Source organism: Ceratotherium simum, chromosome 22 (assembly GCF_057802395.1).
Source record: "Ceratotherium simum simum isolate JZ-2026a chromosome 22, ASM5780239v1, whole genome shotgun sequence".
NCBI classification, from domain to species: domain Eukaryota; kingdom Metazoa; phylum Chordata; class Mammalia; order Perissodactyla; family Rhinocerotidae; genus Ceratotherium; species Ceratotherium simum.
In genome coordinates, this window is record NC_141921.1 from 13249307 (window position 1) to 13276481 (window position 27175).

General features: G+C 37.6%; 2 protein-coding genes across 8 annotated transcripts in view; one reads left to right on the plus strand and one right to left on the minus strand.

The window, feature by feature from the left end:
- Window positions 1–20805, plus strand: part of IPP (intracisternal A particle-promoted polypeptide) — a 44885-nt gene extending 24080 nt beyond the window's left edge. For 3 of the 6 annotated variants that reach the window (XM_004442029.3, XM_087446032.1, XM_087446033.1), the window contains exons 6-9: window positions 1804–1941; window positions 3206–3328; window positions 5719–5939; window positions 18516–20805. In XM_004442029.3, coding sequence (XP_004442086.1) covers window positions 1804–1941; window positions 3206–3328; window positions 5719–5939; window positions 18516–18740 — 707 coding nt within the window. In that variant the 3' untranslated portion in view covers window positions 18741–20805. Of the gene's footprint in view, window positions 1–1803; window positions 1942–3205; window positions 3329–5718; window positions 5940–8449; window positions 8474–8493; window positions 11547–18515 lie in introns of those variants that run through there. The other 3 variants (XM_087446035.1, XM_087446036.1, XM_087446034.1) reach the window with 3 other exon arrangements.
- A 646-nt stretch (window positions 20806–21451) lies between these two features.
- TMEM69 (transmembrane protein 69) lies at window positions 21452–27175 on the minus strand. 2 transcript variants are annotated; one of them, XM_014796422.2, is made up of 3 exons: window positions 26981–27175; window positions 25053–25189; window positions 21452–23598 (listed from the first exon to the last, which is right to left on the minus strand). In XM_014796422.2, the coding sequence occupies exons 2-3, from the start codon at window positions 25092–25094 to the stop codon at window positions 22885–22887; spliced, it is 756 nt and encodes a 251-aa protein (XP_014651908.1). In that variant the 5' UTR covers window positions 25095–25189; window positions 26981–27175; the 3' UTR covers window positions 21452–22884. The 2 variants fall into 2 exon arrangements, with proteins under 2 accessions (XP_014651908.1, XP_014651907.1); XM_014796421.2 differs by having other exon boundaries at window positions 25053–25192.

Consider the following 27175-nt stretch of genomic DNA (forward strand, 5'->3'; position numbering starts at 1 on the left):
TGGTTAGTGTTTCTTGTATCTTTTTTTTTTTTTAAAGATTTTATTTATTTATTTATTTTCCCCCCAAAGCCCCAGTAGATAGTCGCATGTCATAGCTGCACATCCTTCTAGTTGCTGTATGTGGGACGCGGCCTCAGCATGGCCGGAGAAGCGGTGCGTCGGTGCGCGACCGGGACCCGAACCTGGGCCGCCAGCAGCGGAGCGCGCGCACTTAACCGCCAAGCCACGGGGCCCGCCCCTCTTGTATCTTTTTAAAGATTTTATTTATTTATTTTTCCCCCTAAGCCCCAGTACATAGTTGTCTGTCATAGCTGCACATCCTTCTAGTTGCTGTATGTGGGACGCGGCCTCAGCATGGCTGGAGGAGTGGTGCCTCGGTGCACACCCAGGATCCGAACCTGGGCCGCCGGCAGCGAAGCGCACGCACTTAACCGCTAAGCCACGGGGCCGGCCCTCTTGTATCTTTTTAAAGAAATCCTTCCCTGCTCCTGAGTCATGAGGATATATACGTTTATTGTTTTCTAAAATTCTGTGGTTTTGCCATTCACATTTATGTCTGTATTCTACGTGGAATTGGGTTTTTATGGATAGTATGAGTAGGGAAGTGGTTTCATTTTTCCCCCATATGTATAACCAATTATCCCAGCATAAAAGACTTTTGTTTCCCCACTGCTCTGCAGTACAAACTCTGTCATATATAAAGTAATCATATGCGTGGATCTGTTTCTAGAATTTCTTTTCTGTTCCATTGGTCTTGCTGACTATCCCTATCTTAATTGCTATAGCTCTATTTTAAGTCTGATAAGCTTGTCTGATGGGGCAGTTTCTCCTTATTATTCTTTTCTTGGAGTGCCTGGCTATTTTAGGCCTTTTGTACTTCTGTATAAATTTTAGAATCAGTTCATCAAATCTGTTTTTAGGAATAATACTGTATGATTCCACTTATATGAGGTACTTAGAGTAGTCAAAATCATAAAGACAGAAAGTATAATGGTGGTTGCCGGGGTGGAGGGAAGGAAGGGATCCTATTGTTTAATAAGTATAGACATTGAGTTTTACAAGATGAAAAGAGTTATGGGGATGGATGGTTGTGATGGCTGTACAACCATGTGAATGTGTTTATCATCACTGAACTGTACACTTAAAAATGGTTAAGATGGCAAATATTATGTATATTTTAACACGATAAAAAAGAAAGCAATTTTTTTTTTTTAATTGGGATTGCGTTAAATCTGTAAATCAGTTTGGGGATGATTGTCTTTGCATTGACTCTTCTAATTCATGAACATAATACATCTCTTCATTTATTTAGATATACCTTAATTTAAAATTTTACCTAAATAAAGTTTATAAATTTTATCCATGGAGGTCTTGTACATCTTTGATTAGATTTATTCCTAGGTATAGTATGTTTTAAAATTCTATTTTAAGTGATATCTTTTTAAAAATTTTTATTTTCTGTTTGTTGCTAGATAAGGATTACATTAAAACTCAAATTGTATCAGGGTCAGCTGTCCAAAATAATACATGAAAAAATATAGAAGTGTTAAAATGCAAATTGTATCCTTAAAAATTACATGGATTGTTTGGGTGGTAGAATTAGAAATAGGTAATATGAAAATTGTGACTTTGCTTCATTAAGTGGACTTTAATAAATAACAGTGCTGTGGATTCAAAATAACACTTGCTAGGACATGATAGTTGAATTTCTGACAACATGAAATGCTACTGAATATTGTATTATGGTTCTAGGCTGTTAGTATTACTAAACTTTCTCATACATGTCTCTTTTATTTAACTCAGGTGAAAAGGATTCAATGATTTTTGACTGTACTGAATGCTATGATCCAGTTACTAAACAGTGGACAACTGTAGCTTCAATGAATCAACCCCGCTGTGGCTTAGGAGTCTGTGTGTGTTATGGGGCTATCTATGCTTTGGGTAATTATATCTAATATTATTTTATAATTGTAATTATATCTAATATTTAAATTTATTATTAACTTCTTAATCAGATTCTGATTACTTTAGAAATTTTCCTTCTGTCCCGTAAGAAACTTGTATGTTTTCTGCTTTATAAATTTTTTTTTTTTTTTTTTTTGTACTTTGAAGATTTTATTTATTTATTTTTTCCCCCCAAAGCCCCAGTAGATAGTTGTATGTCATAGCTGCACATCCTTCTAGTTGCTGTATGTGGGATTCGGCCTCAGGATGGACGGAGAAGTGGTGCCTCGGTGCGCGCCCGGGATCTGAACCCGGGCCACCAGCATCGGAGCGCGTGCACTTAACCACCAAGCCACGGGGCCGACCCTAAATTTTTTTTCTATGTGAAATAAGGAATTATAGCTCTAACAAATGGCTTGGAGATGTTTTCCTGAGGTATTGCCGAATGAGCAAACAAAAATGAATAAAAATGTACATAATATGGTCCTAGTTTTATAAAATAATGACTGAAAACCCCCCAAATATGATTTTATTATGTATTGTATGTCTGTATGAGATTATCAGCTTTATAAATCCTTATTCTCAAAATTGTATTACTTGGGGAATATTGTCAAATGTGGAGTTCTTGGAAGGAGATGGAGATAAAATATAGATGAGCTGTCCATTGAAGCACTTTAGCTGACTAGTTAAATCTCATGATTAGGATAACCATTCTGAATATGCAGAAGTTGTTTCAGAAGGTAGTTTTGGAAAATACCATATTTCCTATGCAATATGTTGAAGTTTTTGTTGTTGTTTTGTTTTTTATTTTTATTTTTTTGTGAGGAAGATCAGCCCTGAGCTAACATCTGCCAATCCTCCTCTTTTTGCTGAGGAAGACTGGCCCTGGGCCAACATCCATGCCCATCTTCCTCTACTTTATATGGGACGCCGCCAGAGCATGGCTTGACAAGCAGTGCATCAGTGCGCGCCTGGGATCCGAACCTGGGCTGCCACAGTGGAGCGCGCGCACTTAACCGCTACGCCACTGGGCAGGCCATGTTGTTTTGTTTTTTAAATCTCTAGTGAAAACTAGGCAGAGAGTTAAAAGACCTAAGTTCTACTCACAGATTCTCACTTTCCATGTGATTCTGGACAAATAACTTCTCTGGTCCATGTGATAATCATCCATGATATGAAGTTGTCAGATGAGATGTTTTCTAAGGTGTTTTCATGAATAAGATTTGTCTATCCCAGAAGTAACTTTTCTGTTTGGTTACAGGTGGATGGGTTGGAGCTGAGATAGGGAACACCATTGAACGATTTGATCCTGATGAAAATAAATGGGAAGTAGTTGGCAACATGGCTATGTCACGCTACTACTTTGGGTGCTGTGAAATGCAAGGTGTAATTGCTTTATAAAATATTTTTCCTGAAAATATATTTTTTTAAAAAACTGAGCTTGAGGCTTTATTTTCACAGAAGTATATTTTATGTCTGTTAGTATTGAATGATTGACACTAACAGTATGGAAGTTCTGCTTTCAACCTCTTATATCTTTTAACTTCTTGTATCTTTATTTCTGTATTGCCAAAATAGTCAATTTTTTCCAAAATAAACAAAGCTAGAATTAAATTCAAGATAGGCAAAAATACCTGACTAGCAAAATAAGCATTTGAACTGTCATCTATTGTTGTCATTTTCTGTCCTATGCAGGCCTTAGTATATCTAAATAGGGAGAGAATATCAAAAACAGTCTTCATAGTCTCTTCTTATAGGCTTCTTCAGTTTTTTTTAACAGGGTACATTGTGATTCAGTCCACATAGAATATAATGCTATGGCAGATTTGAAAAATGTTGTACTGTGTATTAAAATAGTGTACAGACATTATTTTAATTGTCTCCTATACCCTAAGAGGTAGTCAGTAAGCACTGTCAGATAGAACCTGATTTTCTGTGCAGTTGGAGAGCAGATTTATATGTACCTGTAGAGTAGGAAGCAGTCTGCCTGTTATATGACAACTCAGCCTGCTGTGTTCCCAGCTCAAGTTCTTTCTGCTTTGTGAGTACTTTCTCAGATTTCCACTAGCATTTAAATGTTCAAACTATGATGTTTGAACGTTTGAACATTGAAAATGTTCAAAAATGGTGCAGACTATATTCTATTGTTTAATATTACAGTGTTCTCTAGTTGTTTTATATTTATTCTTTTTTTTTTTTTTTTAAGATTTTATTTATTTATTTTTTCCCCCCAAAGCCCCAGTAGATAGTTGTGTGTCATAGCTGCACATCCTTCTAGTTGCTGTATGTGGGACGCGGCCTCAGCATGGCCGGAGAAGCAGTGCGTCGGTGCGAGCCCGGGATCCGAACCCGGGTCGCCAGCAGTGGAGCGCGCTCACTTAACCACCAAGCCACGGGGCCGGCCCTATATTTATTCTTTTTATCTTCCCATCTAAAATCATAGAGCTAGAGAGGCATCTTGGAGATTATCTATTTCAACCCCTTTATTTATAGATGAGGAAGCTAAAGATCAGGAAGGTTGTGAGTTGTCTTTTCTCATAGCTGGTTACTGGCAAAGCTGGAGCTAGAATCCAAGTTTACTAACATTTAGCTCACGTTTTTAAAAATGCCATTCTTTATAAGTTATAATTCCCTACTCTAGACCATGGGAAACAACACTGGGCACTCAAAAATAATTGTAGGGGGCCGGCCCTGTGGGTTAGTGGTTGGGTGCGTGTGCTCTGCTGCTGGCGGCCCGGGTTCGGATCCCGGGCGGGCACCGACGCACTGCTTCTCCAGCCATGCTGAGGCCACGTCCCACATACAGCAACCAGAAGGATGTGCAGCTATGACATACAACTATCTACTGGGGCTTTGGGGAAAAACAAAAATAAATAAATACAATTATAAAAAAAAAAAATAATAACTATGCTGTAAAAAAAAAAAATTGTAGATTGTCAGAACCATTAGTTTCAAATCAAATTTATTTATTTATTTATTTATTTATGAGGAAAATCAGCCCTGAGCTAACATCTGCCAATCTTCCTCTTTTTGCTGAGGAATACTGGCCCTGGGCCAACATCTGTGCCCATCTTCCTCTACTTTATATGGGATGCCACCACAGTGTGGCTTGCCAAGCGGTGCATCACTGCACACCTGGGATCTGAACCAGTGAACCCCGGGCCACCACAGCAGAGCACATGCACTTAACCGCTTGCGCCACCGGGCTGGCCCCTCAAATCACATTTAATAAGGAACTCTCTGTGAATTACGTTCTATTGTACTCTAGTAATTGATCCTGTTACCTTAATGTAGCCATATAACTATTCTAATTTAAATTCAGTTCTCTATTTTATGTCCATCTGAGCAGCAGGTAGGCTGTCACCAAATAGGACCACATCATTCCCAGTTTAAGTGCATGACATTTTTTAGGGGAAAAAAATCCCTGTCCCTTTCCTTCTTTACCTATGTGTGGCAGCAATGGATCTGGAACTTGAGATCATCAAGCAGACAATAAGATGGAAAATGCTTGTCTAATAAATTATTTTGTTATAGCATCATTAAGTTCTTTGGAAATTCAATGCTGCTTTAAATTCATACCCCTAATTCTTTGTAACATGCTTAAATGTGAGCTGTGATAAACTAGACAGAAGTCGATTTTCTCTGTTAAAGAATATTATAAGCCCTTCATTAAATATAGCATCAGCATAGCAAACTTAAATCACAACTATTACTTTTTATAATTATTTATATCCTATTTTCTATAGCATCTGAGCAAAAATATTCCATTTCCAGGTTTAATTTATGTAGTTGGGGGCATCAGCAATGAAGGAATAGAGCTTCGTTCTTTTGAAGTTTATGATCCACTTTCCAAGCGTTGGTCTCCACTTCCTCCAATGGGAACCAGGAGAGCATATCTTGGAGTGGCTGTACTCAATGACTGCATCTATTCTATTGGCGGGTGGAATGAGACACAAGGTGCTCTTCATACTGTAGAAAAATATTCCTTCGAAGAGGTAGGTTGGATGGTTTCAAATATTTAGTAGTATCCTGTTATTCTTTTAATGTCTGTAAGACCTGTAGTGATATGCATTCTGTCATTCATGATATTGATCATTTATAGGTTTTTTCTGTCTTTTTTCTTTTCAAAGAACCAACTTTTGGTGTCATTGATTTTTTTTATTGATTATCCATCTTTTATTTCATTGATTTCTGTTCCTCTTTTTTTTTTCTGTTTGTTTTGGGTTTAACTTGCTCTTCTTTTTCTAGATTCTCAAAGTGGAAGCTTAGATGATTGATTTTAGACCTTTCTTTTTCTATGATGTAAACCTTTAAAGTTATAAATCGTTTTCAAGCACTGCTTTAATTGCATCACACACATTTTGATATGTTGTGTTTTAATTAGCATTTATCTCAAAATATCTTATTATTTCCCTGGTAATTTCCTCTTTGACCAGTGGGTTGTTAGAAATATGTTATTTAACTTCAAAATATTTGGAGATTTATTGATTTCTAATTTAATTCCATTTGATGAAAGAGCATACTTTGAAAGATTTCTGTCTTGGGAAATGTTTCATGTACACCTGAAAAGAATTTGTATTCTGCTGTTGTTGAGTGTAGTCTTCTATTAATGTCAATTAATAGAAGGTTGGTCAAGTTGGTTAGTGTTGTTCAAGCTTTCCCTGGTCTTTCCAACTTGTCCAATTGTTGTGTCAATTACTAAGAAAGAAGTGTTGAAATCTCCATCTGTAACTGTGAAGTTGTCTGTTTCTCCTTTCATTCTGTCAGGTTTTGCTTCACATATTTTGAATCTCTGTTGTTAAGTGTGTATATATTGAGATTATTGTGTCTTTTTGATGAATTGATTTTTTTATAGTTATGAAATGTTTTTCTTTATCTCTGGTAATATTCTTTGTTCTGAAGTCTACTTTGTCTGGTATTAATGTAACCATTAATGTAGTCAAGCTAGCTTTTGATTACTATTTTCATAGTATATCTTTTTCTTTCCTTCTACTTTAAATCTATCTATGTCTTTACAAACTGCATCTTTTGTAAGATAAGATATAGTTGTGGTCTGTTTTGTTTTTTTTTTTTTTTGCTGAGGAAGACCGGCCCTGAGCTAACATCTATTGCCAATCCTCCTCCTTTTTTTTCCCCAAAGCCCCCCAGTAGATAGTTGTATGTCATAGTTGCACATCCTTCTAGTTGCTGTATGTGGGACACGGCCTCAGCATGGCCGGCGAAGCAGTGCGTCGGTGCGCGCCCGGGATCCGAACCCAGGCTGCAAGTAGCAGAGCGTGCACACTTAACCGCTAAGCCACTGGGCCGGCCCATGTGTGGTCTGTTTTTTAATCCAGTTTGACAGTCTCTGACTTTCAAATGGAGTCTTTGGAGTTTTTACTATTTATATGTAATGTAATTGTAGATATGGTTAGGTTTTAGTCTCCGATTTTGCTGTAATTGTAGATAAGGTTGGGTTTTAGTCTCCTATTTTGCTGTTTTTCTATTTATACAATCTATTCTTTGATCCCTTTTTTCCCTCTTTTCTGTCTTCATGTTGATTGTTTTAGCATTCTATTTTACCTCTTTTATTGTCCAATTAACTGTATCTCGTTTCCTTTTTCTTGTGGTTGTGTTAGAGTTTACATTATATATTAAATGTATTTACATTATATATATTTTTAATGTATCAAATCTACCTTCAAATAATATCATACCACTTCACTTTTAATGTAAGAAACTTACAAAAACATATTTTCATTTCCTCATCCCATCCTTTGTGCAATTGTTGTACATTTTATTTCTATGTAAGTCCTAAACCCAAAAATACAGTGTTGTTATATTTGCTTAAACAGTCAATTGTATTTAAAATAAATTTTTAGTGAGAAAACCTTTGATATTATGCATATTACCATTTCTAGCTCTATTCATTCTTTTGTGTAGAACTAAGTTTCTGTCTCATATCATTGTCTCTTAGCCTGTGGAACTAACTTAATATTTATTTTAGTGCTAGTCTGCTGGCAGTGATTCTCTTAGCTTTCATTTTCTGAAACTCTTTTTTTCCACCTTGTTTTTGAAAGGTATTTTGCTGAGGATAGAATTTTAGGTTACTTTTTTTCTCCGATCATCTTAAAAGAGTTGTTTACTTATCTTCTTGCATTGTTTCTGATGGGAAGTCAGTAGTCATTCTTGTAGTCGTGTATGTAATGTATCTTTTTTTCTTTGGCGGCTTTTAGGATTTTCTCTTTATTGTGGGTTTCTAGTAATTTGATTATGGTGTGTCTTGGAGTTTTGTTGTTTAAACTGCTTGGAATTCATTGAACTTCTTGAATCTGTGGAATTATAGCTTCCATCAAATTGGAATGTTTTTAGTCATATTTCTTCAAATATTATCCTGCTCTCTTTCTGGGACTACAATAATATGCATGTAAGACCACTTGATATTGTTTCACAGGTCAGTGAGGCTGTTAATTTTTTTTCCCGTCTTTTTACTATCTCTCTGCTTCAGTTTGTTTTTGTTTTTCAGCTTTATTGAGGTATACTTGACAAATAAAAATTGTATATATTTAGTGCTGCCACCATGGAAAACAGTATGGAGATTCCTTAAAAAATTAAGAAGTACCGTATGATCCAGCTATTCCACTTCGGGATATCTATCTGAAGAATACAAAAACACTAATTCAAAAAGATATAGGCATCCCTATGTTCACTGCAGCATTGTTTACAATAGCCAAGATATGGAAACAACCTAAGTGTCCATCGATGGATGAAAGGATAAAGAAGATGTGGTATATATACACAATGGAATACTACTCAGCCATAAAAAAAAGAATGAAATCTTGCCATTGGCAACAACATGGATGGACCTTGAGGGTGTTATGCTAAGTAAAATAGGTCAGATGGAGAAAAACAAATACTGTATGATTTCACTCATGTGGAATCCAAAAAGAAATAAAACAAATGAACAAACAAAACAAAACAGAAACAAACTCATAGATACAGAGAATAGATTGGTGGTTACCAGAGGAGTTGGGGGTGGGTGAAATGGGTGAAGGGCATCAAGTGTATACTGATAGATGGTAACTAGACTTTTGGTGGTGATCACTTTGCAGTGTATACAGATGTCAAATTATAATGATGTACACCTAAAACTTATATAATGTTATATACTAATTTTACCTCAATTTAAAAAAATTGTATATATTTAATGTGTACAATGTGATGTTTTGATATACATTATGAAATAATTACCACAATCAAGCTAATTAACATATCTATCACGTCACATAGTTCCCTTTTCCTTTTTTTGTGTGTAATGAGAGCACTTAAGATCTGCTTTCTTAGCAAATTTCAAGTATATAATCAGTATTATTAACTATAGTCACCATGTTGTCTATTAGATCTCCAGAATTTATTAATCCTGTGTAATTGAAACTTTATTCTCTGTGCTTCAGTTGGATACTTTCTCTTGCTATGTCTTCAAGTTTGTTAATGTTCTGCAGTGTCTAAGCTTCTAATTTGCAGTGTCTAATCCCATTTAGGGAATTTTTCAGATATTATATTTTTTACTTCTAGAAGATCGTTTTGGTTTTTTTTTTAATGTCTTCCATTTCTCTCCTCATCATGTTCATGTTTTCCTTTAGATTCTTTTTTTTTTTTTTAAAGATTTTATTTATTTATTTTTTCCCTCCAAAGCCCCAGTAGATTGTTGTATGTCATAGCTGCACATCCTTCTAGTTGCTGTATGTGGGACGCGGCCTCAGCACGGCCAGAGAAGCGGTGCGTCCGTGCGTGCCCGGGATCCAAACCGGGGCTGCCAGCAGCGGAGCGCACGCACTTAACCACTAAGCCATGGGGCCGGCCCTAGATTCTTGAATATATTTGTAATATCTGTTTTAAAGTCCTTGTCTGCTAATTCCATCATCTCTGTCATTTTTGGATCTGTCTGTTGAAATTTTTTCTTCCCAGTTTAAGTCACATTTTTCCTACTTTTCACATTTCTAGTAACGTTTGATTAGATGCTGGACATTGTGAATATTATGTTGCTGAGTATTTGGATTTTGTTTTCTTCCTTTAAGAAGAGTTTAGTTTTGGTAAGCAGTTAAATTATTTGTAAATCAGATGGATTCTTTTGATACTTGTTTTTAAGCTTTGTAGGGAAGGTTTAGAGTTGCCTTTCCTTTAGGTCTAGTTTAGCCCTACCACTAAAGCATGACCCTTCTTGAGTCTCAGCTGAATATCCTAGCTGTTCAACAAGGTCTCTTCATTTTGTCTGGTCAGAACTGGAATATCATCCAGCCTTATGTGAGCTCTGGGAATTGTTCAGTTTATAACTTCTCTAAAGGAAAACTGTTTCTCTACTTACAATACTTTTGACAACAAATGTGTAGGTTTTCTACATCAAGCTGTTCTACAGTTCTCTGTGGACACCAACTCATTGTCCTACAAGTCAATTCAGTTCTGACACCAGTTACCCTACAGGTTAAAGGTTCAGTGCCAAAGACTGCCCCCAACTTTAGACACCAATCTCAAGTAGTGGGTCCTTAGGTTAACCACTGACTTGGTTACGTTGTCTGAGTTGGCTCCAAATCAGAGATTCCCATGATCCATTCCTCAGGTTCAATAATTTGCTATAATAGCTCACAGAACTCAGGAAAACACTTTATTTACTATTACTGGTTTATTATAAAGGATATTATAAAGGATGCAAATAAATAGCCAGATAAAGAGATACATAGGGTGAGGTCCAGAAGGATATCAAGTGCAGGAGCTTCTGTCTCTGAAGAGTTTGGGGGGGTGTGCCACTCTTTTGGCACATGTATGTGTTCACCAGTCTGGAAGCTCTTGGAACCCCATAGTTTAGGGATTTTTATGGTGGCTTCATCATATAGGCATGATCAATTATTAATTCAACCTCTAGCCCCACTCTCCTCCCCGAATGATAAGGGTTGGAGCTGAAAGTTCCAAGCTTCTAATCCTGGTTTAGTCTTTCTGTCCCCATCCTGAAGCTATTCAGGAGCCCACCAAGAGTTGCCTCATTAGAACAAAAGACACTCCTATCACCCAGAAAATTCCAGTGGATTTAGGAGCTCTGTGTCAGGAATTGGGGTCAGAGACCAAATATATATTTTTTATTGTGTCATATCCTCTCCTTAGTTGTTCTTTGCCTATTCTCATGGAGTCTCACTTATGTGTGCCCAGATTAGCAGTATTCAGCCAAAGACACAATGGGACCTGTATCCTCTGGCACTCTTCCTTGCAAATCGCAGCTGCTTCAACCTCTCTAAACTCTGATCTCTGTCTCCTAAATCAGCTGGCTGTCATGCTCTGCTTGGGATCTCCTTCTGTGTACTGTTGTGCAGAAAGCCCCTCCAGGCAGAAAGTCTGGACAACCATGGAGTTCACCTTGTTTGCTTCTTTTTCTCAGGGATCACAGTTTCGCATTGCCTGTTATCCATTGTCTGAGAACTTTGTTTCATATGTTTTGTCCAGTTTTCTAAGTTTTTATGGCAGGAAGGCAGTCGTGGCTGAAAGTGGAACTCTTTCCTGTGTCCTTTTGACATGTTCCCATTATTCATTGAGCATTTCTTTACTTTCTGGCATAATAAAATATTTCTAGCTCACCTTGTGCTTTCTCTGCTCCAGCCCTGGAATCAGCCATTTCTCCAAGAAGCTCCAGTTCCTCTTAGTGAAGGACAGTATTTAGAAACCAAGATCTAGGCACCCAGAGTACTCATTGCTACTGGGGTATTGCTGCTTCTAGGAACTCTCAGTAAATAGAGCTGGGAAATATATATGTATATGTGCATATGTATTCACACACATGTTCATTTATAAGTATTTCTATATCTGTGCCTGTATATTATAAAACCATGAGTTCATAATGATAGTTCCAATTCCAGTACAACACCTTAGATTCTTTCAGGCCTTCCCCTTTCTATGTTTGTAAATACCTTCTTTGTCAGTTAAAAATTTGATTCCCATTGTTCTCAATATATTTACTTATTTGTTCATTCAGTTTACTTATTTGTTAAATGAAACAAATCTCCCTACCACACCAGCTGCCTTCTTTACCTGCCACCTCTATACATTACCCATCCTGTTATTGCCCATATGAGCTCCCTGATGTTCTCTCATGCCCTCAGTTACTGGGTTGACTCAGTTATGCTAGGAAGGGAAGAGAAGAGAAAGATAGGGAATGGTAGGTTGTATTTTCGTTGAGTCACTGTTCTATCATGCATTTTTTCATTTATTCATTCACAAATATAGACTTCTTAGTATGTATGGATCAGGTTCTATGCCTGAGGAAACAAAGGCAAACCAAATATACAAGATGGCCCAGCTCAGCCTAAATTCTAGGAGAGAATATTGAGAAATAAATAGATAAACAATTGCATTACAATTTGTTAGGTGCTGGGATAATGAAGTCCAAGGTGTCTTATGCCGTAGACTTATAGGTTAAACCAGTTTTTTTCCAAATTAATTTCCATGGATTACTAATTTTTTGCATTGTTAATAGGAATTGGGACACATGAGTTTCCTTGGTCAATTATATTTAGGGAAAGTTGGGTTAACCAAAGTTAAATAAGTTTCTTTACCACAGGACTTCTTTACACTGTACAATAACATGCTTTATGAATCTTTATGCTAAGTCTCTCAAATTTAATTGACCACACAACCCTTGCTTTTGTTTGTAGATGTTTGTGGAACATCTTGGGGAAAAAGTGTTTCAGGGAACATGTTTTGAGAAATATGGATTAATGTTATTTGAGTTTTATAGTTCTTAAACTGCTTCTCGTTATTAAAACCTTCAAAATCTTTAAGGTATTTTCTCTTTTCCCTCTTTTTTTAAGTAGAAATAATTTTATTAACAGTTTTATTGAGATATAATTGACATACCCAACATTTGAGTTGTTTTAACTTTTTGGCTATTATCAACAATGCTGCTATGAAAATTCATGTACACATTTTTGTGAGGATGTATGTTTTCATTTCTCTTGAGTATATACCTAGGAGTGGAATTGCTGGATCATATGATAACTCTGTGTTTAACCTTTTTGAGGACTGCCCAGAGGTTTTCTAAAGTGGCTACACCATTTTACCTAACCATCAGCAGCCTATGAGGGTTCCAATTTCTCCATATCCACTGCTTGTTATTATGTTATTATTTATCTTTTTGATTATAGCTGTCCTAGTAGGTGTGAATTGGTATCTCATTGTGGTTTTGATTCCTATTTCCCTGATGGTTAATGATATTAAGCATCTTTTCATATGCTTGTTGGTTATTTGTATATCTTGTCTGAAGAAAAATCTATTCAAGTTTTGTCCAGTTTAAAATGGATTATTTGTCTTTTTATTGAATTTTTTTGTGTGTGAATTTTTTATTCCAGAAACATCAGTGCTTGGTTTACTATGAAACATTTTTCCTCCTTATCATTTTTTCAAATTTAATTTTTAATTTTTTAATTGAGGTCATAATAGTTTATAACATTGTGAAATTTCAGTAGTACATTATTGTTTGTCAGTCACCATATAAATGTGCCCCTTCACCCGTTGTGCCCATCCCCCAACCCCCTTCCCCTCTGGTAACCACTAAACTGTTCTCTTTGACTGTGTGTTAGTTTATCTTCCACGTATGAGTGAAATCATATGGTGTTTGTCTGGCTTATTTCGCTTAACATAAAACCCTCAAGGTCCATCCATGTTGTTGCAAATGGAACAATTTTATCTTTTTTATGGCTGAGTAGTTTTCCATTGTATATTTATACCACATCTTTATCCAGTCATCAGTTGATGGGCACTTGGGTTGCTTCCACTTCTTGGCTATAGTGAATAATGCTGCAGTGAACATAGGGGTGCTTAAGTCTCTTTGAATTGTTGATTTCAAGTTCTTTGGGTAAATACCTAGTAGTGGGATAGCTGGGTCATATGGTATTTCTACTTTTAATTTTTTGAGAAATCTCCATATTGTTATCCATAGTGGCTACACCAGTTTGCATTCCCCCCAGCAGTGTTTGAAGGTTCCATTTTCTCTACATCCTCTCCAACATTTGTTCTTTTATGTCTTGGTGATTATGGCCATTCTAACGGGTGTAAGGTGACATCTTAGTGTAGTTTTTTTTGTTTTGATTTTTTATTTGTTTGTGTTTTTTTGGTGAGGAAGATTAGCCCTGAGCTAACATCTGTTGCCAATCCCTCTCTCTCCAGACTGCTGATTCTCTCCTCCGTAATATCAGCTCTGTTATTCAGGGAATCCAGATTTTTCTTTATCGCATCTATTGTGTTTCATCTCCAATATTTCTTTTTTTAATTTTATTTATTTATTTTTCCCCCAAAGCCCCAGTAGATAGTTGTATGTCATAGTTGCACATCCTTCTAGTTGCTGTATGTGGGACGCAGTCTCAGCATGGCCAGAGAAGCGGTGCGTTGGCGTGCGCCCGGGATCCGAACCTGGGCCGCCAGCAGCGGAGCGCGCGCACTTAACTGCTAAGCCACGGGGCCGGCCCATCATCTCCAATATTTCTGATTGGTTTTTCTTTATAGTTTCAATCTCTTTTGTGAAGAAGTTCCTGATTTAATTGAACTATCTGTATTTTTTTGTAACTTGTTGAGTCTTTTTTATGATAGCTGTTTTGACTTATCTGTCATTTAAATTATAAATTTCTGTGCCTTTAGCATTGATTTGTGGGTGGTTTTCATTTTCCTTCTGGTCTGGAGTATTAATATATTTTTTCATGCTGTTTGACGGTGTGGATTTGTGCCTCCACATAGTGGTAGTATCTGGTCACAGTTTCTACCTGCTGCCGCTGGGTGGGGGTCAAGAGCTATATATTCTGAGCCCAATGCAATCTGCAGCCTGCTTGCTCATAGCTGCTGCTTTTCTGTCATACGCATGGGCTGGGCGGTCTGCCAACCAGCTAAGCTGGAGCACCAGGTGGGAGGAGGGGTGCTTTCTTTTGCCTGCGTGATCCCCTGGGGCTTCTCGCTCTGCCCTGGCTATCTGGTCTCCTGCGGTGCTCGCTTGATGATGACACCCTGCAATAGCTTAGTTATCTCTGTGTGGGGCTTTCCCACTGGCTGTGAGGGAACTTGGAGAGCAAAGGTGTTCCTGCAGAGCACTGCCCCTCCCCCCTCTTCTCTCAGAGCTGTGCCACTCCTGGGGTTGCTGCCATTCGGGAGGAAGAGGAGACCCCTTTACCTCCTTCCACTTCCTCCACGGGTCCAGCACCTCCACCTTCAGACATATGGCTATGTGGGTCTCTCAGACATCTTTTGTCTTACGTGAATGTTCTCTGTTAGTATATGAATGTCCTTTTTGTTGTATCTTAGAGGGGAGAGTCTAAGGGGAGCGCTCACTCCTCTATGATGCTGACGTCACTCCTTATTATTGAATTTTTATGAGTTTTCTATATATTCTAGATGCAAGTCCTTTGTCAGATACGTGATTTACAAAAATTTTCTCCCATTCTATGGTTTTCTTCACTTTCTTGATGGTATCCTTAAAAGCACAAATTTTTAAATTTTGATGTCCAATTTATTTTTTATTTTGTCACTTGTGCTCTTGGTGTCAAAACTAAGAAACCATTGCTTAACCCAAGGTCCTGAAGATTTATGCCTATGGTTTTTTCTTAGAATTTTATAGTTTTAGGTTTATATTTAGGTCTTTGATTCATTTTTTTTTTGAGGAAGATTAGCCCTGAGCTAACATCTGTTGCCAATCCTCCTCTTTTTTGCTAAGGAAGATTGGCCCTGGGCTAACATCCGTGCCCATCTTACTCTACTTTATATGGGACACCGCCACAGCATGGCTTGATAATTGGTAGGTAGATCCTCGCCAGGGATCCAAACCTGCAAACCGTGGGCTGCTGAAGCAGATCACGTGACTTGACTGCTATGCCACTGGGCTGGCCCCGAGGTCTTTGATTCATTTTTGAGTTAATTTTTGTATGTGGTGTGAGTAGGGATCCACCTTCATTCTTTCGCATGTGGCTAAACCAGTTGTCCCAGTACCATTTGTTGAAAAGACTATTCTTTCTCATTGGATTGTCTTGGCACCTCTGTTGGAAATCAATTGACCATAAATGTGAGGGCTTATTTCTGGGCTCTCAATTCCATTCATTTACTATGTGTTTATCCTTATGCCAATACCACACTGTCTTAGTTACTATAGCTTTGCAGTAAGTTTTGGAATTGGGAAGTGTGAGTCCTCCAACTTTGTACTTTCTTTAAAAAATTTGTTTGGAAAAAAAAAAATTGGTTTGGAACAAAAAAAAAAAAATTGGTTTGGCTATTCTGGGTCCCTGAATTCCATGTGAATTTTAGGATCAGTTTTTCAATTTCTACAAAAAAGCCAGCTGGGTTTTGATAGGGATTACATTAAATCTGAGATCAATTTGGGGAGTATGGCCATCTTAGCAATATTATGTCTTTCCATCTTGAACATGGGATGTCTTTCCATTTATTTAGATCTTCTTCAGTTTGTTTCAACAATGTTTTATAGTATTTAATTCCTTCCACTTTCTTGGTTAAATTTACTCCTAAGTATTTTATTCCTTTTGATGCTATTGTAAATTGAATTTTTAAATTTCATGTTCAGATTTTTCATTGCTAGTGTATATAAGTTCAATTGATTTTTGTGTATTGATCTTATATCCTGAAACCTTGCAGCAGTCATACTCTTAATGGTTTTTTTGTGGATTCCTTAGGATTTTCTATATTCAAGATAATGTCATCTATAAATAGAGATCATTTTACTTTTTCTCTTCCAATCTAGATGCCTTTTATTTTATCTTCTTTCCTAATTGCCCTGGCTGGAACCGCTAGTACAATGTTGGATAGAAGTGGCAAGAGTGGAATTCTTATCTTGTTTTAAAGCATGATTTTGATTCTCATTTCTGACAAGTTTCAAACTTTTGTGGTATTTCAAATTCCTTTCACCTTCTATGTGATCTTATTTGGGAATATAGAGGGTGAACTTTCTGAGGGCATTTTCTGTTGCTTATCTTTCTGTCTGGCTCAAAATGAATAGATTTTCATTCCAAAGGAAGTGCTTATTAGTAATGAGTTACCTTGGTTTTTCATGCATAAATCTGAAATATTATTGTTCTTTACCATCTACTAAAGTCCTACATTATAGATCCAAACCCTAAAGATAATATTATAAAGCATGTTTCTGGTTTTACAGAGTTTATTGTGAGGTGACTCAGGATAAAAAGGAAACTGTAGTACTAATACAGTGATAGAAATGAAGCATAAACATTATAGAATGAGCCCCATGGTTTCCTTAATATGTCAAGAGCCATTTTTGTAGGGGAGCAAAGGTTAGTTCTCCCTAATGATAAACATAATCCCAACATCCTAATTTATCTTAACCAGCTATAGATATTTTTGTGAATATATCTGTCTTTTAAAGTGAGTATTTTTTTCAGCTATTTCAACTTTGTGATGTATTCTCTAAATTTCAGATAATCAAATAGCCTTCAAATTTAATATTGTCCTTCAATTTCAAAGGATTGTCCCTGGTTTTAGTATTTCAGAATTTCATTTAAAAGTTCAGTTCAGCAAACATAAATTGACTGCTATAATGTGCTGGTGCTATACTGGGTACTGAGAATGAAGCTCATTAAGTCTTCATCCTCAAAAAGTTCACTTTCTAACATAGATGAGTAATCAGTGTTCACCTTTCATGATTTTTTAAGCTTTGTTCATTATATACTTTATTTACAGATTCTTTTTTACCTGGCTACTTGCTCTTTTCTCTCTTGATTATTTCTCAAGACCTTTATCAGCTTTTCTGTTTTCTGGGGGTAGACATTTTCCCCAGAGTAGGATATTATGAGTCATTTAGGCTATAGCAGTTTATTGAACTTTCTTCAGGGAACAACGTATCCAGGAGTTAGCAAACTTTTTGTTAAAGGGCCAGATAGTAAATATTTTAGGCCTTGTGGGCCACATACAATCTCTTCTTTTGGCATATTGTTTTTTAAAATAACCTTTTAATATGGAAAGATCATTCTTAGTAGGCTTACAAAAATAGGCTATAGTTTCCAATCCCTGATCTATACTAGCTTTCTGAAAACATATTTTGCAGACCACTAACTCCACTAGATGGTCCTTGAAAAAAGGATTCCATGCTCAAATAATTTGGCAAGTGTTGTTTGCTATAATCATTCTCTTGGAGATTTATAAGGCTTATTAGCATATTAAAGACTTTTAAAAGCACTCTGTATATAAGCTTTTTTCTCTTTGGAGCTTTCTGGGTTAGTTTTGTTTGTGTGCATGCATGCACACACGTTACCGACTTGTATTCCATAGAACTAGTTTCTCAGCATGTCTGCGTATATAGAATTTCTAGATTATCTCCTGATCATAATTTATAATTAATCATAGACATGTTTTTCAGTTATTTTCCTCTAAATTCACTGCTTTGTCTATACCTACTCGAAAGTTCATTTTAAAATGTTCTATATGCTTTATGTTGAATTGTGAGTTTGGAATTTAAATGTAAAAAGAACCAGAGTATTTGATTTCTCAGCAGTTTTCTCTATTATCATTTTATGTCACTGCTAACTTTTTTTTTTTCTCTTAACCAGGAAAAGTGGGTTGAAGTTGCCTCAATGAAAGTGCCTAGAGCAGGCATGTGTGTTGTGGCAGTCAATGGGCTTCTGTATGTTTCTGGAGGTCGATCTTCCAGCCATGATTTCTTGGCCCCAGGTACCTTGGACTCAGTTGAAGTTTATAACCCTCATTCAGATACATGGACAGAAATCGGTAACATGATCACCAGTCGTTGTGAAGGAGGTGTTGCTGTACTATGAAATGTAAAGCATAAGAGAGCACAACAGTTTGAAAATACAGAATCTGAGCTTTTACAAATCACATATGTATTTGGTGTTAGGACCCTCTGATTCTATTGAGTTTTCCATGTTTTTTTTTTTTTTGAGGAAGATTGGCCCTGAGCTAACATCTGTTGCCAGTCTTCCTCCCTTTTCCCTTTTTTCTCCCCAAAGCCCCAGTAGATAGTTGTATGTCATAGTTGTACATTTTTCTAGTTGCTCTATATGGGATGCCGCCTCAGCATGGCTTCATGAGTGGTGCGTAGGTCCGCGCCCAGGATCTAAACTGGTGAACCCCGGGCTGCCGAAGTGGAGCACGTGAATGTAACCGCCATGCCACCGGGCCAGCTCCTAGTTTTCCATGTTTTGGTAGATAAATGACTAAAGAATGATTTTTCTAAGAATTTGAGTGAGAAGGGATATGGAATATATCCTCAATTAATGAAGAGCTCACACAAATTTGCCAACTTTACCAATAGAAATGCTGTTTATGCTCTAAAATTGTCCAGTTAGGGGTAGAGTCCTGTTTGTAAAAATGATTTACTAGAAGCTTCTTGGCAAATATCCCCTTTAGCTGCTTCTCCAGTGGAATTCAAGCTGTAACATGACCCTCATGTGATAAAATAATATCAGTGAGACAGTTTAAAGATGTCTGTACATTCATGATTCAATCCAGAGCACAATTTTCCATGGCCATAGTTTGGCCTACAGAGAAAAGCCAATGAAACAATTTCCTACTTTTATTTGATGCCAGGAGTTTTCACTAGCCCCAAACTTTTTATTGGCAGCACATATACTGGGAGGGACATGTGGGAAATATCTAGCTATTTATTTAGATAGATGAGTTTTCGCCTGTTGATAACAGCATAAAAAAAGCTTTTGCTCACTTATGTTTTCTGTCTTCATGCTGAGAATGCAAGTGAGGAATTAATAGGAGGTTCTTAGAGATAGTCCTCTATTGCAATAGGATGATGTAATGGGTTATAGAGCCCAGCATGTGGTATGCACCTAGTAAATTTCTTCCTTATTTTCTAAATAATTACCAAAAATATGTTTGGCTTTGAGAAGAGAGAATTTTATTAGATTATCAAGCTTTGGGAAGCCTATTTGTACTTGAGAAATCTTAAGTATGAGCTTTCAAAACAAAGCTGCTGCCTGGCTTGGAGAAGGTGGAATTGTAGGTACCTGTGAAACTTTTTATAGACACTGACTCGTAAGTGTAAGTTGAAAGACCTCTGATCCAAAACTGCTTCCCAAAACTTCTCATTTTCCCCCTGAGAAGCATTCTAAAGAATTGTTCTGTCCACTTCTGAAAGGAATATTCTTCAAATACATGATCATCACTTTTTATTTCTACTAGTCAGTTGGAGCCATATATATTAAAGGTCTTGCACACATTTAGGTTTACCTAGCTGATTCCAGGATTTGATTTGTATATCCCTGATTGCCCCTTTTCTTTACTAAAGTCCTTTGGTATGATGTTATAGGCATCAGCAGCTTATTTAGATAGAAAACCTTGGTAAGTATTAAAGACTCAGGTAGCACTCATATCCAAAATATTTGGATTGGCCCACAAGGATACTTTCTTTCATAACTTAACCATATGCATGTATTAAGAAAAGCTTATGTAGTGCAGACAGAAAGCTCTGTGTCCCTTTCTTTGCGGCATCCTCAAAGTCAGAAGGGTCACAGATGCCTGTAAAATGTCAAGGAATGAAGTATCAAGATAGATTATTTAAGCTCTAACTCATGTGCCCTTAATATTTCTAGTTACAGAGAATCTGTATTCTGGTTCAAAAGAGATTTATAAAATGCTCTTATAATTGAATTCTCATTATTACCTGCTGCCAACCTAAAATGGCACTGTGAAGGGAGGCATTTTGTACTGCTGTGGCAGAAATGTAATGTCAAGACAATCAGTGTTTGGGCTTAATAGGTCCAGAAATCCTTGAAAATAGGTAATTGTAAATATGCTTATTATTTCCTAGGTAATGACAGATTGTTTTAAAAAGAATGTACTAATAAAGTATCTTGATTTTTGCTTTTCCTTGTGTTACTTATTAACTTAAGCAGTGTTCCTGAATTACCAAACTATACTAGGATTGCCCAGGTTTTTTAGTGTTTTAACTTTAGGGACTGGCACATCTAGTATCATATTTAATTGTTTTCTGAGCAACTATTAACGTGATCTTCCTCCAAAATATTTGACAATTCACTGTGCTTCTAAATATCCTGTCCAATGTACTTAAAATCAAATGTACTTAAATTCTTAAAGAATCATACACTGTAACTCACCTGCAAAATGCATTCACCCCCATTTGCTTAGTGAAATTGGGCAATTAGCCTGAAAATATGACTTGCCCCTATTCTTAAAGATAATGAATTTGAGATCAGAGAGAAGTTTTCAGTTTGTATAGTCTTCATGCAATTTAGGAGAAGCAAAGAAGTGAGTTTCCTCACCAAAACACTTAATCTGAGTAGAATCTGAGAGTATTCTGAAGAGTACTTCTGAAGAGTATGGGCTTTCTTTCCTTCAATATTAGGCTGTCATCAACTGTTCTCCACAGTAAAAGATTGTGTGGCAGTTTCAGCCACGGGCTCTAACTGGTAAGCTTCTCAATGATCAGAACAAGGTCTAGCACTGTGGTGGTGTATTTGTTTGCTAGGGCTGCTGTAACAAAGTACCACAGAAATTTAGAAAACAGAATTTATTGTCTCACAGTTTTGGAGGCCGGAAGTCTAAAATCAAGGTGTTGGTAGAGTTGGTTCCTTCTGAGGGCTAAGAGGGAGGGATCTGTTCCAGGCTCCGCTCCTTGGCATGTAGATGGCCATCTTCATGTTCACATGCCATTCTCCCTATATGCGTGTTTGTCTCTAAATTTTCCCTTGTTATAAAAACACTGGTAATATTACATTACATTACATTACATTACCCTTATGACCTCATTTTAGCCTTATTACCTCTGTAAAGACTCTATCTCCAAGGTCACATTCTTAGATATTGGGGATTAGGACTTCAACACACAATTCAGCCCATAACAAGTGGGTAAGAAAGTAATGTTACCACTCTAGAGCCTGATAAATCTCTTCACAGCAAGAACCACTAGAGTGGAAATCATGTGTATAATATAATATGAATCATATGTATACAATTTAATATGAAATTTAACTAATATTTGAATACTTATATTATGCAAAGATAATGCATACCAGGTGATACCATTTTCTGATTTATATTCTTACACCATTTAAAATGTTTTCTCTTTTTTTATGAGACTAAGAATCTCACGAGACTAGGTTTTCAAGTTAGAATCCAAGCTGTTGCTTTTGCTGTTTTAAAAAAGCTTCTCTGTGAGTGAACTATGATGTAAACCTAGATAGCCCCACTCTTTAGAACATCAAGATGGCTCCAGCTTGACTTTTCCTCTCTAATTTATATGTACTAGTGGCTTTATTCTTTTAAATATTTTTGACCAGCTGGTGTTATGTTTGGTGATGAGGAGATAAGTTGCATCTATACTCTGCCAAGTAGCCTGATAAAAACTGGAAAATATGTCCAGCTTTTCTTTGAACATGGCTTCCCCTTGTGATACCGCTCCCTACTGACTTTAGAGCCACAGATTTTTCAGCTCATATAACTAGGTTATAGCAGGTAAAATGAGCGTGGAAATGCAATGCCCAGGGGCAACTGCAATGAAAACTCCACACTGGAACTACTTATTATTTTTAGATACTCATGGATAGGAAGTTTGCCTCTTGAAGTGGAAGAATGTGTGTTTTTCCAATGATCATAAGGCTCTAGCAAAAGAGATTTTTCATCTTTTTAAAAATTATTTTGCATTTTTCAAAACAATTAAAACATTGAAATGTTTAAGTGAATATTATGAACATAATTCATAAAAACACAATGAGAACTATAACCTAATATGACATGAAAATGACTTATTAGGGGTTTTCAAGCTGTTGCTCAAGTAATTCCTATGAAATAAAGATTTCTAGAAATAAAAATAATCTGTGAAGTGGGAAAAAAGAGCTAAATAGGAGAAGTAGAAAAAGGTGATGCCAAAACACAACCTTACAAGGCTTGTGCCAGCATGCTAACGTCATCCTCAGAGTAGTTTTATGTTTATTTTACTTGACCTGGTCTCTTGGGTCCTTTCTCCGGATAAATATCTTTAACTACTAAAGTGATTACAAATGACAAAAAAGCCACTAAAGTGACTACTATCCTCAGGGCTTTGAACCAATTGGGATAATGAGGCAAGAGAAAAAGTTCACTATGTAATGCTATCCCCAAACCTATTATTACTGTGACTATAGCTTCACTGAGTCTTTCCGAAATAAGGAAGGCAAACCATGAAAACAAAACAGGAGCTGTACTGTTAGCTAAATTGAGGAAGTCTGGTTTGGCTGGACTACCTTCTGGCAGAGCAAAACCCCACCTGACCCCTCCCAAGAAAGATAGGAAACTGGCTCCATAAGCCATCTGAGTAAGAGCTAATATGGGGATATAAGTCTTTGTCATCACCATGACCAGTGGTGGAGCAACGAAGGGGATTAGTCCTGCCAGGGTTATACATAATGCAGGCTTTGGGCTGTCAGGCAGGTAAGTGATGGTGCTTGGTGACCTGGCTGGAACTACTGCTTGCTTCTGCTGTTTCTTAAAGCTGCATGGGGAAGTATGATAGTATTGTGTCTTGCTCATACACACTGGAAATGATGAGAAAAGCCAAGTCCTTGGAAACAAGGGGGAAAAGTTCTGCTGGAGACACATCCTGAGAGAAAATGTATCCATTCTCCTGCTGGCTCCTAGTCTGAGTGTGAAAGAGTGCTTCAGCATCTGTAGAGAAAATAGAACCAGAAGACAAAAACAGATTTAAAAAAAAATATATCACCAAATGTCTTAGTTAATCCCAATCTGAAACAATATAAAAACAAACCATATGCTTTCTGTTAGCATATCAAACTTCACAGAAAGGTTGAACTAACTACTGAGTGAAATCATCACTGGCTAAGACTACTAAACAGCTATACAACATACAAAGGAAACTACTGAATAGAAACCAGTGATGTTTCTGCCTACCACTAATCTTATCCCATGAGAGAAATATCTGAAAGAGGAACAGGTAAAGACTAGATCTTTAGTATCTGTTATTCTAAACTGTCTCTTTTATTTATAAATTGCAAAAGCAGCAGCACTAATTACTGTGGGAACGCTATTTTATGTAGAGAAAAGCAATGTACCTCACAGTTTAGCTTTGTAGACAGTGCATACTTTTGTGTGTGTGTGTGAGAGGAAGATTAGCCCTGAGCTAACATCCATTGCCAATCCTCCTCTTTTTGCTGAGGAAGAGTGGCCCTGGGCTAACATCCGTGCCCATCTTCCTCTACTTTATACGTGGGACGCCTGCCACAGCATGGCTTGATAAGCGGTGCATAGGCCCAAGCCCTGGATCCAAAATTGCGAACCCTGGGCTGCTGAAGCGGAGTGTGACCCCAACCACTATGCCACCTGGTGGGCCCCGACAATGCATATTTTGTATAGCTCCATGCCTTTCTACATGTCTCTGCCTAGAACTCTAGCTTACTACTTTTCTATCTAGGGAAATTGTCTTTCAAAATTCAGCTTGAAGCTTTCTCCAATCTGATTTAATGGTCCGATAAGTAAATACCCTATGCACACTTCCATCATAATTCTCACAGTGAATTAAATTGTGTGTTTACTTCTCTGTCTCAGTAGACTCAAAAGCCGGGACCATATTTTTTTCTTTGCCTTAAAAAAGAAATCCCCAGTGCCTTTCATGGTCAAAGTAATAACCTTTCCTGCTGATTCTGTGCTTTAGTGAGCAGATTCCAGACTTCAACTAGTAAACAGATCAGCAGTAACTCAAAAAGTGTTGGATAAAACAAAAAATGAAAGAGTTATTTAAGAATCTTGGTGATTCCGCAAAATGCTAGGAATGATTCCAGCATGGGGCCTTTTTTTCCTTTTGTCTAGAATGTTCTTCCGTGAGCTACCTGCATAGTCCATTCTCTCACTTCTGACCACCCTATATATAGTTGCAATCCTAAGTCTATTGTTGACACTCCCTATTCCCCTTCCCTGCTTTATAGTTCTCCACAGCACTTACCACTTGACATATTAAATATTTTACTTATTTTTATTTTATTCATCCCTTCCCTCACTCATCTGAATATTAGAGGATAAGGACTTTTGTTTTCTTTTTCACTGCTATTGCCCCAGCCAAGCCATGCCTGGCAAGTAGTGCTCAAATATTTGCTGAATAAACCAACCTTTGAAGATGCTTGAGAAAACTTCTGGATGAAGTGAAGCATACTGGGCCCAATTGAAAGTCTTGCTCAGGAAGATGCCAGGCAGTTCTGATTAATGTAATTTTACAGCTAAGTGGAGGGGCTGAATCAGAAGCATGCTGCTGTGTACAAGACAAGATGTCACTTAATTTTCTTCATTTTATACATAATTTTTTAAAAGTAGTAACTCATGGGAATTTCTCATATAACAGTTTTCCTTTGAAAACAATCATTAATGTTTTCAAAAAATCAGTAACACATTAAGTAAATAAACCCTTTTCTTTTCTGAACCGTTCATTTAGCTTTTGCTTGTTGGTGTAACAAAAAGAAGAATGCACCGAGACAGAAGATCTGGATTTTACAAACACCTCCATCATTTCCCAGCTATGTGACCCTGGGTAAATTGCTTCCTTGAAGTGCCAGTATTCTCATCTTTAAAACTGAAGGTCATAGCTTCTCTGTTCTCTTTTTTCCCCTTAGCTATCTATTTTGCAGCTTAGGAGTTTACAGCTCAAAATAATAATAGTAGCAATCAATACAATTTAGCTGTGAACCAGGCACTGTAAGTATGTGTTTTATTTGCATTAATTCATTTAATACAATAACCTCATCAATTTGGTGCTGAGAAACAGTATAGCCTGTTAAAGTGCATACTTTGGAGTGACACAAGCTGGGTTGGAATCCTGGCCACACTACTTATTTGCTATGTGACTGTGGACACATTTAACCTTGCTATGGTGCAGTTCACCCACGTTTGAAATAAGAATTATAATAACCACATAGGGTCATCGTAAAAATTAAATGAGTTAATACACGTAAAGAGCTGAGAACTCGCGGCCGGCCTGGTGGCACAAGCGGTTAAGTGCGCGCACTCCGCTGCAGCGGCCCAGCCTTCGCCGGTTGGGGTCCAGGGCGCCCACCGACGCACCACGTGTCAAGCCATGCAGTGGCGGCATCCCATATATAAAGTAGAGGAAAATGGGCATGGATGTTAGCCCAGGGCCAGTCTTCCTCAACAACAAAAAAAGAGGAGGATTGGCAGATGTTAGCTCAGGGCTGATCTTCCTCACAAAAAGAAAAAAAAAAGAGCTGAGAACTCTCCCTGACACAAAGTAAGCACTCAAAAAATATTAGCTGTTATTCCCACCTTACACAAGAGGGAATGGTTAAGAACCCTGTCTAATGTAAGCAGCCAGTAACTTCCTGAGTGACAATATGAGTCCAGATCTGTCTTGCCTGAGTCTCATTCTTAACCAGCAGAATGAGGTGTCTTAAAAAAATCCAACCCCCCCAGTTGCTTCTTAATTAAAAAAATACTGAACTAATTTCTTGATCACAGATCTTAGGGCTGGGTGGAGAAATCCTGTATACCAGTCAATGTCTTTATTCTATACATAAGGAAGCAAGTAGGAATTAAGTTATCCTGGGCCTTTGAGTAGATCTTAGATGACACCCACATCCACTTTCAGACTCCTAGACACATCTATCTGCAGGGCCCAGACACTGCCTTTTGCTCAAAGTCGCTTGTGTAAGGGCTTTCTAGACCACTCCACTTAAAATCTCAACGCTCCCTCCACCTTCGCAACTCCCTATGCACTGTGACACGTGGTTTCCAGCTCATGGGTATTAAAGCGAAAAAATGATAGCCTAAAGCCCGGGGGCGGCAACTGGTGAGGGAATTAAGAACAAAGACCCAAGGGTCAATCCGCTCAATTTAGGTGAAAACGCTCAATATTTCCTCTACCCCAAAGGAAAGAGTAGCAAATTGCAAGCCTCAAAACCGACGTCAGAGAAGAGGGGGAGGAGTCTGGACGCAAGGATCACCGGGAAGCTGCCGGGCTTCTATTTACTCCCAACCCTTGGAGCCCCCCTTCCCACCCTGCGCCTGTGGCAGCAGCCCTGCTACTTACTTGCCAGGGTCGCGCGGGGAGATGAAAAGATGAGCAGCAAGAACAGCCAGGTACTCGTGAAAGTCACTTCCGGCCAGTGCGGTTAGACAGCCGCCACTTCCTGAGCACCGACAAAAATGAGTCCGGGTTGGGTCTCGACCAGCACTAACTGGTTCCCACGCCCGGCTTTCCGTCTTGGGCCGCTCGTTTGAAATC